The following is a 15,847-nucleotide window of genomic DNA, read 5'->3' on the forward strand; positions in this document are numbered from 1 at the left end:
CATACCTTTTAGGAAGGGCATGTGTCATGTGGAAACTATCATAAACCATGCTGCAGTGAGCATTCTTGTACATATGAGATGATTACTCTAGGAAAGACACAGAAAAGCAGAATTGCTGCTGAAGTTTGTGCACCTAAAATACTGCCCATCTGTCCTCCAAAAATTTACTGTTTTACACTCATAATAGTGAATAAAAGTACGTGTTTTTTGTATATGCTTGGCTAACATTACCTATCGTAAATATTTTTAACCATCTGATGTGTTTATTTCTAATCACAGGTAAATTTGGACTTTTAAAAATACATTTAGTGGCTGTTTTTTTTTTCTTAAAAACTTTTAAGAATTTTTTTAAATTAAATTGGTCTTTTTTTCTTAAAATTAATTTTTTAAATTAAATTTGACTTTGTTCATTTTGCTATTGGATCGTTACATATTTTTCTTATTTAGTTGGATTTCCTTTTTTGTATAATTTGTTTTCCCTAGATAATTCCAAGAAATTGTTAAAATAATTGTTTCATTATTCTCCTGTGCTATATTTTTATGATACTTATCATTTATTTCTCTCTAAACTCTTGGGAGAAACTAGAAATATGTTTTCATTATGTTCAAGTACATCAGGTACGCTCTTAGTTTCACTTCTCTTGGCCACATGCCTCCCGGAACCATCTGTCTGTCTCTTCCACGCTGGCCTCCAAGCAGCTGTCCTCTCCTGACTCCTCTCCAGTGGTGTATCCCTGCTTATTTTCTAGTTCCTATGGCATTGTTTCCTTTTAACAACCCCATTTTGGTGGCACACAGTCCCTAGGAGCTTTTTTTAAAAAAAGCATATATGAGCGATTAGTTTTTTGAGATCTCTTGCTTGTACCCTCACACATGGGCGATAATTAGGCTGGATGCTATGTTCTCGAAGGGGAATCATTTTCCCTCAGAATTTTCTTAGTTCATGCTTTCAGCTCCACTTTCATTTCCATTCTGAGATGTATCTATATGTCTGAACTTTTCTCCTGATCAGCCTCCTCCAACTGTTGTTTTAGGTGTTAGAATTACTTTACCAACCTTTTGGTGAGGTTTTGGAGGTAGATGATAAAGCACATAGTTAAGCCACTGTCTTTAACCAGAAGCCTCCCTTTATGGAGGTTGCTTTTGTGTTGGGATAGCATAAGGATATATTTCCCAAACGGATTGTCAGTGGCCCCCAAATCATTTACTGAGCTACTCGACCTTTCCCCTTTGATTTAAAATATCTTTATCGCGTGCTAAATTTTTAATATACAAGATCTGTTTCTAAAATGTACCTTTGCTTTGGTTACTTACTAGGTTTCTTCTTGATCATTCCATATTGTATATTTACCATAGCTTTGTTGTAAGTTTTGATATCTGGTATGGAAAGTCTGATTATTCCTTTTCAAAACATGTTTTCAGAATTGAATATTATTATTAATTTTGATCTGTTTTTAGTTTGGTAGGTGAGAAAATGGGATAGGTCATTTCTGATTACTTTTTTTGATCACTAGTAAAAATGAACTTTTTATATTTTATCCATTTGTTTGTGAACTATTCTTGCCATAGAAGTTGGTGCCTTTTTTTTTTTTTTTAACAATTTGTGAGAATACTTTTATATGGTGAGGAATGAACTCTACTGTCTTTTAACTTTTTAACACAAGAGTGTGCAGTGACAGTCTAAGTGCACATGAGTCGAAAAACAAAGGTTTTAAGTCCAGAGCTTGTCAGCCTTCCCACTGTAAGCCATGTTTTTGTGGAAGCTATTGTTGCAAGTTAGAGTCACATCTCCTCATCAGAGAGAAGATGGCTCCCAAGTGTATTTTAATGAAGGGAATACCATTATGAGCATTTGAGGGCATTGACTTATTGGTCCTTTCTCAAAATTAAGAGAAATAAGACAGTTCTTAAACACTGATAAAACTGTAGGGACTCGTTATTTCCTATTTCAGGAAATAGGTGCTGCCCAGTTTTATCTGTGGTGAAGAAGCTACAAAAGCATCCATCATGTAAAGTGGTCCTTGTTGTTGTTGGCTGTACCTGAAGGGTGTGGGGATGCCACAAGGGGAGGGGAAGCTACTGATGACAGATGCCATTCTTTGCAAAGCTGTAGTACCTCATGAATGGTACTCTGGACTTCACGGCCTTGTTTTTGTTTGCTTAACTTGAAAGGTTAATCCGGCACGGATGGGGCCAAGTGTAGGCTCCCAGCAGGAACCGAGAGCTCTGTGTCTTCCAGCCATCAATCAGCAGACCTCAAAGAACATGGGGGAGAGACCCAGAGAGGCAACACCTGTTGCTCCTCCTATGGCAAATGCTGTCACTGCCGCTTTGGTGTCCCCAGCCATCAGCCAGAGTGTATCTCTTCCTGTTCCTCTGGCAGCCCAGCCAGTGACAGACTCCATGTTTCCAGTGGCCGGAAAAGATGACGGGTAAGGCGAAGGTCGTCCTAGAGACAATAGTGACGGGAGTGGCATTTGTCAGCTTCTTTACATGTTCTGCAGTTTCAAGAACAGTATATAAAAGATGAATGATTCCTGTTTTTACTGTAATCTGTAGATGGACATGTTGAAAAAGTTACCGAAATCGTCCCAAATCTTTCAGACTTATTACACTATTTTTCTTTTAGAGTGTTCATTTCATTTCATTTCATACTTCTCTCTTCCCTTAAGAATATTCAGTACCGGGGCGCCTGGGTGGCTCAGTCGGTTAGGCGTCCGACTTAGGCTCAGGTCACGATCTCACGGTCCGTGGGTTCGAGCCCCGCGTCGGGCTCTGGGCTGATGGCTCAGAGCCTGGAGCCTGCTTCCGATTCTGTGTCTCCCTCTCTCTCTGCCCCTCCCCCGTTCATGCTCTGTCTCTCTCTCTGTCTCAAAAATAAATAAACGTTAAAAAAAAAAAAAAAAAAAGAATATTCAGTACCTGAAACTCACCGTTTTTTTTTTTGTAACTGGAGAATGTACAGCTATTAACCTGTGATTAAACTGAAATGGCCTTTCTTACTGGCCTTGAATACATGTAGTGATTATTACTGTCCAGACACGTGTTCCTCACATGGGTTCTCCTGATCCTTCTAGCTTCCCACCAGGAGTAATTTGGGATTCATATCCATTACACGATATGCCAAAACCCATCTGTTGTACACTGCTTTGGGGATTTTTTTTTTCCCCAAATTTTGAGGGATTTTCCTAGATTTCATAAATTATAATTTATAAATAATAACTTACTTTGTTTAAATTTTTACCTCCCATGACTTCGGCACGCTCTTTCTCTCTTCTTACATACAGCAATTTTATTGATCCGTTAGAAAAAATGAGAGCGACCGTGTAACTTGTACCCTTCCCTTGGGCTAAACTCCTTAGCACAGATTATGGCTCATAAGGACCGGTTCTTCTCAATATCTGAGGTTAACTTTTATCAATGATTTCTCCTGGAAATAATATTTAAAATGCTTTTTCACTCACATTAGATTAATAATTCAGACCTGTGTCCTGTGTCATACAGTGTATGTCAAAAAAGAACTGTTGCGTCGTTGGAGTCTATGACCTTATTAGTTCTTCACTGTTAACACAGTTATAAAATGATAAAAACAGGAGAGCAGTGACAGGCTCAAAAAGATGTTGTGTGTCCCATCCGCCCCAGCAGAGACAGAGTCATGAGGCTGGAGGGGCCAGACGAGCTGTCCCTATAAAACTGTGAAACTCTTTAACCTAATGAACATTCAGATCTCAGTCAGAAGCACCTCAGCTTAACCCTGACCCCGGCCCAGGCAAGGGACTGAATGGACCCTTGGTACTCTCACTAGCCAGGACAGCTTACCGTGGCAGAGAAAAGATGCCTTTGTCTAGAATCTCATGTAAGAACTCATGTTTTTAAGACAGTTTAGTGAGGATTTATAAAATTAAGTGTGTTGTACTTTTTACTTACACCCTAACGTGGTCCCTGCTAAGGGAATTTTAGCAATGTTAAATAGACAAGTGAGGTCCACTATCGTGACTGTACTTAAACTGTGATATAAATGTCTTGTGTGCCATCTTTTTTATTTCTCGAGAACTCTTAAAGTCGGCAGAACCATGCTATGTGGCTACTGGCTCAGCATCACAGCTAAAGCACACCAGTGCTTCCCATAGCATGACTGTGGCCAGCTGCATTGCTCACCAAGGCCAGGACCTGGGTGTGAGCCCTTTAGCCTATGTAATAAATGGGGTCATTCGAATTAGAGGCAGTTTTCCTGCCCTCCCAGATACAGGAGTGATTACATGATGTTAGAATACAGGCCCACTGTGTCAAGGCAACATGTAGTACCTGACCTTGATCTATAAGAATTCTTTTCTTCAAAAGGAAATGAAAGAAAAAATAAAACACTTTATTTACTTACACCTAAGCACTTCCGTCCGTACTTTAAGTAAACAGGCTTGTAATTGCTGACATTGTTTATTGTTTGTTTTGGGGAGTCAGTTTGTCTCAAGAGTGTTCTCTTTCAGATGTGTGGCTAAAAGTACTCATGAATTCAAACCACAGAGTGGAGCAGAGATAAAAGAAGGTAATGTTTAATTATATTAAATTTGTTTCTGACCTCTTTGCCCAGGCTTCTTGAGGTCACTCAGAGGTCTTTTGGGTGGCTGTGGCTCATGAAGACTTCAAGCCTTAATGAACTGGGGTGTTCACTTTCCAATTCTTAGAATTTAGGGGTTAGCGAAGCCCCAGACCATCTCAATTAAAGGTTGAAATCTGCTTCTTGGTCATATCTTTTTAGGTAGAATCCTTTGGAAATTTGATTTCGTGAAACCTTTTTTATTAAATTTCTCAGCAGATTTACCTAAAACAAGAGTTATCTTTAATATATTGTGGGGTAGGAAAGGTAATTATAAGTTTAATTAGGAGGATTATACTTCTATTTGGTACTACTTTGTTAGAGGCATTTGCATACAAGGTAAGTTTTGTGAACAAAACAAGATACATCGATTGTGCAGTCACTTGCCCTATGTGACTGGTATCCTCTCAAGTGACGGTTCAGTGGGGAGCAAAGCTGCTCGAAACAGCTGGGAACACCTGCATTTCACCAAGACTTCCCGAGCACCTGCCAGATGCCAGGTACTGTTCCAGGTAGTTAGGGACGGAGTTATAAACAGAAAAGACAAAACCTCCCACCCGTACAGAGGGGGAAAGGGAGTGTCAGGGGGAGGGAATTGAAATGTCAGAGGTGACCAGGAAAGATGCTCACAGAGTGATATTTTGGATAAAGTCCCAAAGGGGGGAGCTTCCCATGCAGCTAGCTTGGAAAACTTGTTTCAGGCGGAGAGAACAGCAAATGCAGAGCCCTGAGATGAGAAATCTCCCTGATGGTTTCTATGCACAGCGAAGAGGCTGAGGTGGCTGGAGTGAGTCAGAGGAAGAGGAGGAGGAAGATGAGGTCTGAGTGAGCAGGTCCCGCCCAGGCTTTACGGGGCCTTGTATGCCGTTGTCCGGGCTCCAGCTGAGTAAGATGGAAAGCCAGTCTTAAGATTCACTGTGTGACTATTAACATGTATTTCTTAGGGGACAGTGGAGCGAAGGGTGCAACTTATGACAAGGCGGCTGATTTGATCTGATCTGAGACCAAGCCACTTCATCTCTTTGAACTGTCATTTCCTTTTCCATAAAAGGATAATTCTTGCCTTACCTACCTCATGGGACTATTATAAAAATAAAAGTGAAAGATATGTGAGCACTATAATAATAGAAGTCCTTAGTGGTAATTATCAGCAATAATAAAATGTTTTCATTGCAATGTTCCTTAAATTTTGTGCCTTCTAAATTGTTCTGATTTCTCTGCTGGTAATGCCTTTTGTCCCATTTCCTTTATAGGGTCTGAAACACATAAGGTTGTTAACACAGGTTCTTTTCACACAACTCCAAACACGTCACTGGGAATGGTTCAGGCAACCCCATCCAGGGTACAGCCATCACCCACCGTGCACACAAAAGAAGCATTAGGTAAAGCCTCTTGTTTGAATGTGTAGCATCTGGCGACAAATTAATGAAAGCTCTTTTGCAATCATGTTTACAGTTACTCTTTTTATTCTTCTAAGGTTTCATCATGAATATGTTTCAGGCTCCGACGCTTCCTGATATTTCTGATGACAAAGATGAATGGCCATCTCTAGATCAAAATGAAGATGCTTTTGAGGCCCAGTTTCAAAGTAATCATTTGTTAAAACACTACTAAGTGTGTAGGCATTGTGGGTGGTTGCCACAGGAAATATCAAGGAATATACACGAAATTGCCCTTCCCTTGATTAGCTTGTCCCACAAGGGCAGACAATGCATGAAATAAAAAAATGTGATAGTGTTTGTAAAGGGACTAAATACATGTCACAGATTGGTTTTATTTCTTAGAAAATAATAGAAGGACAAAATCCTGGTGAGTAAGGAATGGCCAGGAAAAGCTGAGTACTTGAGGTATGACTTGAGCCTTGCCTGGCTCGAGTAATGGCCTGGGTGGAGTGTTGGAGCCCACATTTGTTGTCCCAGGTTTTATGCTGGAAGCCAGACCGAGATCATCATAAAGATAAATAGGATCATTAGTCTCGGGAGGCCTCAGAATATAAAGTTAAGAGGTCAATTCTTTCTTACAGGAAATGGAAAGAAAAGCCACAGAGAGCTTTTTTCAGTGAGTCAGGTGACCAGAGCAATGTTTTAGGAGAATGATGAATACCGTGCCTTGCGTGTAGCAGGAGCTCAAGACCTACAGGCTTGAGTGTTAAACCCTGTGACCACAGTTAAGTCCCTTCATCTCACTACAAAGTGACTTATCTTGTTACCTAGTATTTGAAAACTGTGTCAGTTCTTTTCTGTAAGCTGTTGTTCCATTTTATTTGTAGGTGAAGTTTAGCATAAAGTATAAATGTTTTTTCCTAATACAATAATAAAATGCTACTTTTTACTCCAATGCAGAAAATGCAAGTTCTTCTGGGGCTTGGGGAGTCAATAAGATCATCTCTTCTTTGTCATCTGCTTTTCCTGTGTTCGAGGATGGAAACAAGGAAAATTATGGGTAAAGACACATTTAATTACTGCTTTATCTTGTGTCCACCTGAGGAAACAGCCAGCCAGGTTTTTCTCCGGGTTTGGAAGAGATGTGGTGGACTGGAGGAGATGGGTGTTGTCAGAGGGACATGAGATGCCGGCAGAGGTTCCTCTGGGACTCGGGATAGTGAGAAAACGTGGCTCACTGATCAGATGGCCTGGGTACCAGTGCCAGCTCTGCCACCGGCGAGCATTTTAACCACATGACTGGAAGATTCTTGCTAAAGTTGTCCAAATCTGCATTGGACACCAGAGTTATGAGAAAGCAGACCTCCCATAGCAAAAGCATGTGTTGACAGGAAAACAGTATGGTTACAAATTATCAGAGAACTGAAGGATTCTATAGATTTGAAGCTGAATTAGGTATGAATGAGTTTACCAGTACGCGTGTCCATACATGCTCTGTTTGTATTTGCAGGATTGGTAAAGTAGAAGAGGAAGTGGCTTATACTGGGTTATGCTACAGAGAGATGTTTTAAGCTGAAAGATCACCAGGGAGCCATATGTGGGGGTAAAATGGGGTAGCTCCAGGAATTTTCACAGTTTACAGTTTCAATCATGGAAAGAGAGGTGTCAGTGTGAATTAAGAGTATCGCGGTGTTGGAGAGATTCACACCGAGGCAGAAAGGAAACAGTCTGATCAGCTCAGAAGGAAGTTCCGTAGCTAGACCTAGTCTTAGACATAAGAAACACGATGTATGGCGTCCATGACCTTCTATTGGCGATAGCTCTACCTCTCTTTTTGTCCTATTTATAACTCAGTGTAGTAGAGATTTTATATGTTCTATCCTCTCTTAAGTTACTGTAGATCTATTTTTATGTGTACAGTCAAGTTAATTCAACTTGCATTCAGTTTTTCTACAACTACTGTAAAAGTAAGGAATGTGTAAATGTGTAAATAAGCAAATATCTTACTAGTCAAATAAGATAAATGGAAAATGTTTCTAACAGTCTTATTTACGTGGTAGTATCCCCTGTAGCATATTTTACAATTTGTAATTCTAGAAATCTTTCCTTAGATTACCACAGCCTAAAAATAAACCCACGGGAGCCAGGACCTTTGGAGAACGCTCTATGAGCAGATTTCCTTCAAAACCAAATGTGAGTAAATCACTGCCTCATCCACGAAGTTAGTCTTATATCTCTTTGCCCTTCATTTTACCAAATTATTATGTCAATCAAATGAGTTAGTGTATATTAAACAGTCCTGAAAAGTACAATGTAATATGAAGAGTGGGTTGGAACATTATTCTACAATTATTCAAGCATCTACTGTGTATCGTACACGGTGGTAGATACAGAAACTAAAAAATGATATGATCCTCACCCTCAAAGAGCCTTTCCTTTGGCAGGAGGAACCAGTGGGAGATATATTTTTTTCCAGACCCAAGAAGTGAGGCCTCCAGTGGAATGTTAGAAAACCCAAGTCTAAATTAAACTGGAAGGTCCTTCATCAGTGTAACTCAGCAGACAAGCGTCAGCGTTCTTCTGTCAGAGCAGCGAGGGTGCCCAGCCCATGGGCAGCTTCTGCTCTCGCCCTGAGTGTGTTATGTGGGTGCTGTGCTTTTCTCCACTCACCCAGCCCAGCCCTCTGACCGTGAGGGGTCAGACTCTAGCACTGAAATCTGTGCTAAACCCTGGTTCGTAGTTTTAATTCCACCGTGGATTCTGTTTTTGTTTTTGTTTTTTAATTTATTTATTTATTTATGTATTTATTTTGAGAGAGAGAGGGAGAGAGTAGGGCAGAGAGAGCAGAGAGAAGGAATTCCAAGCAGGCTCCGTGCTCTCAGCACAGGCCCAATACGAGGCTCGATTTCACGAACCCGTAAGATCATGACCTGAGCCAAAATCAAGAGTTGGTCGCTTAACTGACTGAGCCACCCAGGCGCCCCCACAGTGGATTCTCTGAACAAATTATCACTCAGTTCACTAATCCTTCTGATGAACTTTTTGGCCTTCTTAAAAACTTCCAAATAATGGACTGGATTTCAAATATAATGGCATCAATTCATAGATGCATTTCACCGAACTGTTCAACCAGATGTGTTTTGGCCAAAAAATCCATGATGAATGTTTTGCATCCTGTCCCTAAGCATAAGCCAATTGCTTTATCCTGTGTTCATCTGAAGAAACAACAGCCAGTGTTTCCTCCAGCATTGGAAGAGATATGGTGGCTATATAAAATCTGTGCACTGCATATTAAAACCATGGGTGGCATTTTATTGGCAACTAACGGGCTTTGCCTAGTGTAATTCTGACTCAGCAGTTTCTCTTTGTGTATAGACTCTAAAACTTGGCCATTGCATTTTTGGAGAAACAGTTAATTCTGAGGCTGAAGAAGAAAAATATAAGATGAGCTTAGAGCATCTCGTAGTGCCAGAAAGTAAGGAAGTGCTTTAAAAAAAAAAAAAAAAGATGGCATAACAAAAGAACTCAGGAGCCAACCTGAATACGCCAGTGGCCAAACCAGGCACAATCTGAACAGGAAAATAAATAGAATAAGGTAGTATCGGATTATAACCCAAGAAATAAAATAAATATCAACAATGATATAAATAAATGGGAGACAAGACAAAACAAAACTTCCTTACAGAAGAATTAATAAGTAGAAGTAAAAATGAGAAGTAATAAACATAGAAGGAATGAGTGGTAATAGAAAAAGCCATTAGAACACCACAGTAATCATTGTTCCAAGCTAGATCCATAAATGAATATTAAAATTAGTGAGTGAAACTTTAAGAAGGAACAAGGTATTTGTATAGCCTTGCAGTATCTCACTCACATTTTCAATGTGATTGTTTTAACATCTGTCCACAAATTCTTTGATATCCCTCCCTCCAGGAAGTGGATCTTCATTTACTTCCCCTTTTTTTTTTTTTTAAGTTTATTTATTTTTAGAGAGAGTGTGTGCATGGAGAAGAGGCAGAGACAGAGAATCCCATGCAGGCTCTGCACTGTCAGCACAGAGCCCAACACGGGGCTCGATCTCAGGAACCGTGAGATCATGACCTGAGCCACAATCAAGAGTCAGATGTTTGACTGAGCTACCCAGGCGCCCCATCTCCTTTTGAGTGTAGGCTAACTATGATTTGCTATGAATAAATAAGGGTCAGGAAAGGAAGAAATAGTTTCTTGCAGAGCAGAAACCCAGCAGACACTACCTTCGCCAGGTGATTGATTGGTTAATCTGGTTATTGGTTATTAGTGGTTATCCCCAGTAATAAGTTGTGTTGATATCATATATCTCCTAATAGGATGTAACAAGAAAGGGCGCTTTACCCCTGATATTCTTCCCTGAAATCAATATAACCCCAGTCTAAACACATGAAAGGCCAAATTTAAACCCAAATGGGAGGGACATTGTACACAGCTCCCAACCAGTATTCAAAAGTGTCCATGTGAGAAAGACTGAGACAGACCAATACACTGGCACAGATTAGAGGAGACTATATGCCACACGTGTCCTGGACTGGAGCCTGGAACAGAGAAGGGACATGTGGAAAAATGATAAAATCCAAATAGCATCTATAGGAGTAGTGTTTTTACAGATGCGCCAGGATTCTATAAGATGTTAACATCAGAGGAAGTTTGACGAAATGCACGTGGGAACTCTGTACTATCTTTGTAACTCTCCTATAAATCTAGGCTTTTCGAATTAAAAAATAAATCAATAAAAATTGGAACATAAAACGTGACCCTTGAATGCAGTGCGACTCCACTGGGGTGTGTCCCACTTCTGGGGAGAACGGAACCACAATGTCCTTGACTGTGTTAGCCAGGGGTGACATGTATTTTCTCTTTAATTCCTCATTTTTTGGGGGGCGGTGCCTGGGCCTCCGACTCCAACTCAGGTCACGATCTCACAGTCCGTGGGTTCAAGCCCCGCATCGGGCTCTGTGCTGACAGCTCAGAGCCTGGAGCCCGCTTGGGATTCTATGTCTCCCTGTCTCTCTGCCCCCCCCCCCCCCCCCGGCTCACACACTGTCTCTGTGTCTCAAAAATAAATATACATTAAAAAAAAATACTTTAATTCCTCATTTTTTGAATCTTAAAAAGTATGAGTGTGTTACATTTTGTGGACAAAAGAAGGAGATTGCTGCTTTTTTTTCAGCTCATCTTTTGTTGCAGGAAGTACCTCACACTGAAGAGTTGTCAGATGATTCAACCGTATGGGGCATCCGCTGCAACAAAACCCTGGCGCCCAGTCCTAAGAGCCCGGGAGCCTTTACCTCTGCTGCACAGCTTGCATCTACTCCTTTCCACAAGCCACCAGGGGACTCCGTGCACGCTCTGGAAGACAAAGGTGTGTGTGGCACTACGTTAGCATGTTGTCTTCTGCCAGCTTCAGTTCTTGCACAATTAGCTTTCTTCTTGGAAATCCTAAATGGAAGTTGAAAAATTATAAAGAAGAAGCTTCAAGTCCATTTACTGTATTATTACATGTATGATTTTTTTCTTTTGGTATATTGTTTTCTTAAAGTCTGTGCATTTTAGAAATTTAATAACTTAGATTATAGGTGGAACAGGAGGAAAACCTATAGAAGCATTTGAACGTAGATATGCAAAGTCCAACCCATTTGTACAGGGTTTAGGTTTATGTTATGTTTACTGCAAACAAAATGACCACTATGGACAGGTCTATTTTAAGAGTATAAAATAGCAAATTTTAGTCCTTGGTGTATGTCTATAAATTTTACATTAGAGTTACAGCCAAGTGCTACACTCAGGAAAATCAGATATTTTTTTTTTAATGACTGACCTCACGAGAGTAATAATAAAACTCACAGTCCTTATTTCCCCTAAACATAACACTCCTGTATCAAAGATCTTTATCTGAATTGAACCTTAATATAAGACATTGGCGTTGAGTGCAAATAATTATTACCAACCTATTAAAATTAAATACCAACCAATAAAATACATACAATAAGGTCTGGGACTACTTTACCATTTTGATGACTACTAATTTACTAGCCAAACTCCAATACTGCTGACACCTTAAAAAAAACTTTTTTTTTTTTTTAATGTTTATTTATTTTTGAGAGAGAGAAAGAGCACGAGCGGGGGAGGGACAGAGAGGGAGACAGAATCCAAAGCAGCCTCTAGGCTCTGAGCTGTCAGCACAGAGCCCGATGCAGGGCTCGAACCCGTGAGCTGTGAGATCACGACCTGAGCTGAAGTCGGACACTTAACCAACTAAGCCACCCAGGCGCCCCACTGATGACACTTTTATTAAAAATAGTAATTGTTCCCCAAAGCAATAATGAAAGAACGCTCAAAGAATTGCACTCTACTTCGTGGAAGTATATTGCACTATAAAGTCTGAGCCTGTAGACCTATACATTTTTAACTAAAGGCTAAAAAGTTTCTCTTAGAGTACTAGCTCAGTATGTTACATTTCTTTTCTGGATTTTGAAGGAGAGTTCAGTTGAAACTTGGACAACTGCCAAGTGCCATCACAAGCTTGTCACTTTAATAAAAAAAATTTTTCCAAGTGTTTTCCATTTGGGAAAACTAGTTTACTCAGTAGAGTCTTTCAGAGAGTCAATATTGCCTGTTCTTGTAGTATTTGCACGTCAGTTAGATAAATAGAAGCTGGTGTTCTAGTTCTAAAAAGGATTAGCAGCTGTCTGGTGAGGCACTAGCTGATAGTTTAGTCCGGTGTAATACCTGGCTGTATGTAGTCTTAGCGTCATTGGTAGAGGTATACTCCAATGCCTTCCTAGCTTGTCTTTCCATAGACAGTTTTCATTGGTTTGCTTTTAGTTAAAGGGAGTGATGGTGAGTATTGCCAGGTAGCTTCCAGATACAAACACTCTAAATCAGTTTAACCAACTAAACACTAACGGACTAAATAAAGCAGTTACACAGAAGGACACGCAAATCTCCACCCCCACCCCCAAAAGCGTTGCAGCGTTTTACTCTCCACGTCCTTGTCTTCAGGTTCTCCTGAAGCAGGGTGTGCCCTCCGCCATACCGGTAACCTCCGTAGGCTGCTCATCCTGCCCAGAACTGACTTGCCACCTCCCGACCCTTTTGAAGGATTGTATGGAGTTGAAATGCTCACAAATGGTAGTGGTGGTAAAAAAAATTTTAGTGATTTTTTTTTTCCCATTTTTAAACATTATGGAACATTTTACCATGGAATGCTATTTTGAAATTACAACGAAAGTTGGTATAAGAAGGAATCCTGGACTTTATAACCATATGAGGTCGTGTGTGTATGGACACACGCATGCATAACGTCTCTCTCTCATCTTCTCCATATTTCAGAAAACGTGGTAGCAAAACAGTGCCCCCACGTGACTCTGGATTCTCACGAAGAAAACGTGGTGGAACCCTCAAAAGACAGAAAGTTCAGGTACTATGAGGGCACGTGTGCTTCTGTCACCCACTGTCGCTCTAGCTTTGCTTTTAGGATGTGGTGGAATACCTAATTCCCACCCTTCGAGGCAAACAGAGACTTCATGGACTCGCAGGGATAAGCCAGAAGGTACTCTCTCCATATGTACCATACGCTGGCCACATCAGGGCAGTGAGAGAAACAGCTGGGGTAGCAGAGAGTCTATGGGAACAGTTCCTGTGACTGACTTCTACTCCTCTGGAGAACAGAGCCTACATACTCTGACCAGCGAAAGACCCTGGCGCGTGAAAACTACTGCGGAACCGGGCAAATGCGCATCTCTTTCTTTATATCCGTTCTAACTGAGAAAGGCAATAGCTTTCTTTCAAGACGAGTAAGATAGAATGTTTCGGCCTCCTAGGTATTGGTACAAAATGCAGATGCAGCATACGCTAGTGCTTTGCGGAAGTAAAGTTGCACTGTTTTGAATAGTCTGGGAAACGCAACAGACGCTAAGAGTAGCTGCAATTTTCAAGTATTTATTATATTCCCGTATGATGCTGACACTTTTTGTGCACTGTACCCTTTGGTTAATCCTTACAGTAAATTAATTGTAGGAACTATCCTTTTCATCGTTAGAGATGAAGAAACCAGGTCTAGAGAGTTAAAAGAAAAAAAAAAAAAATAGATGACCTATAGTCATACAACTTGTGATTGCAGCACTGGAATTTGAACCCATTTCTCTAGTTTCAAAAGCCTTGCTTGCTCTCACCACTATGCTGTGCCGCCTCTTCTTATTAAAAACCTCTTCTTAAAGCGAGACTCCGGCAAATAAATTGGACAAAAGACATGAGCAGAATTTACAAAAGAAAGAATGAGTAAACATGTAGAAAATGGTCAACTCCCTAATAATTAAAAAAAAAAAACACGCAAATTAACAGATCTTGCCTTTTAATTTAAAATGCCGCTCGATAGGCCCACCAGCAATCTTCCCACCTGCAACTAAACGTCTGAATCACAAGACTGCCGTAAGCCACCCTTGGCATAACATAGACCTATACAGGACAAAAATCAGTTGCCAGGGTAATAACTGTCTTTGACCCTGTGAGATGATTAAGTTGCAAGGAAACACTTAAGACCGAGGGAACAGAAGTTCCCTGGCTTAGGAGCCTTATTTCCATGGGTGTTAGTGTGTCAGTGGCTCTTGCAACACTCAGTTTAGATTCCAGAGTCCCCACAAGGGACAGGCCTGTTCCAAGACTCGTCATACCTGAAGCCTGAAGCTGCGGATTCCCAGCGTATATTCCTAATTCTCTCGGTCTAGAATGCAGTTACCAATAATGGTTATTTTTTACCATAAGCAGTGTTGACAGTGATACTCTTACGTTTTCAGTTTTCAGGGGAGAAGAGCTAGAAAGTTACCAAAATTCAAATTCTCGTGGAGAAGGGAAAAGGGTTTTATTGATGACTTATGCACCCACAGTAATTGGGTACTCACATAACTTAATAGCAATACCTATGCGTTTGGAAGCAACTTTTTCTGTGTACATGGGTACCTCTACTATGTTTTGTTGTAATATGAAATATTGGAAATACTCCCATTTGACTACCACATTTTCTCCCAATAATAGATTTTGGTGGCTATGCTTATGGGATAGATTAAAATTGCCATGATCTGAAGAGGGAGGATTTATTTGTGTCCTCCTTCTATATGAAATGGCTGAACAGAAAATTAATTCAAATAAAATATTGACAATATTTACTAAAAACCAGGAAAGTGTTCTATTCCAGCATACACCCACTGGATTAGGTGGAGTGTGGTGATTCAAATCCATGCTAGGACTGTGGAGAAACCTGGCAGACACGACCTTTCCAAATGATCAAGGTTAATTTCACAAGTGATAGCTCATGGTAGTCATGCAATGAGAAGGGCACTCTACCTCTGGAATATTCTTCCCTAAAACCGATACTCACAGTCTAGTCATGAGGAAAACCTCCAAGAAACCTGAGTCGGGGGACACTCTACAAAATACCTGGCCAGTACTCCTAAAAAAGGACAAGGTCTTGGGAGAGTAGGAAACACTAAGAAACTGTCACAGATGAGAAGGGAGTAAGGAGACCTGACAACTGAATACAACACGGTACCCATGATCAGATCCGGGCGCAAATAAAGGGCCCTGTGGAAAAACTGGCAACATCCAAATGAAGTTTGGAGGTTAGTTAATAATATAACAAACGTTGGTTTATTGGTTTTGAGAGGGAAGCCTCTGTAATGTGAAATGATAACACTAGAGGAAATTAGGTGAGGAGTATTTGGGAATTCTTTATTATCCTTGCAACATTTCTTTAAATCTAAAATTATTCCTATTCCAAAATTCGTTTCTTTTTTTAAAAAATTCATAGTAAGAAAAATGCCTGTCAAGTAAGAATGAAGGG

General features: G+C 40.4%; 1 protein-coding gene and 1 non-coding gene across 2 annotated transcripts in view; both read left to right on the top strand.

Annotated features, from left to right (window-relative positions):
- BUB1 (BUB1 mitotic checkpoint serine/threonine kinase) overlaps positions 1-15,847 on the top strand; it is a 46,932-nt gene that overhangs the window by 15,022 nt on the left and 16,063 nt on the right. Inside the window, exons 10-17 of the mRNA XM_042982030.1 lie at positions 2,173-2,432; positions 4,485-4,543; positions 5,848-5,976; positions 6,072-6,182; positions 6,937-7,036; positions 8,088-8,169; positions 11,197-11,371; positions 13,342-13,429. Coding sequence (XP_042837964.1) covers positions 2,173-2,432; positions 4,485-4,543; positions 5,848-5,976; positions 6,072-6,182; positions 6,937-7,036; positions 8,088-8,169; positions 11,197-11,371; positions 13,342-13,429 — 1,004 coding nt within the window. The remainder of the gene's footprint in view (positions 1-2,172; positions 2,433-4,484; positions 4,544-5,847; positions 5,977-6,071; positions 6,183-6,936; positions 7,037-8,087; positions 8,170-11,196; positions 11,372-13,341; positions 13,430-15,847) is intronic.
- LOC122237533 lies at positions 15,006-15,145 on the top strand. Its single transcript, XR_006216134.1, has one exon. It is a non-coding gene; the product is annotated as a small nucleolar RNA SNORA29 (small nucleolar RNA).

This window comes from Panthera tigris, chromosome A3, assembly GCF_018350195.1.
Source record: "Panthera tigris isolate Pti1 chromosome A3, P.tigris_Pti1_mat1.1, whole genome shotgun sequence".
NCBI classification, from domain to species: Eukaryota; Metazoa; Chordata; class Mammalia; order Carnivora; family Felidae; genus Panthera; species Panthera tigris.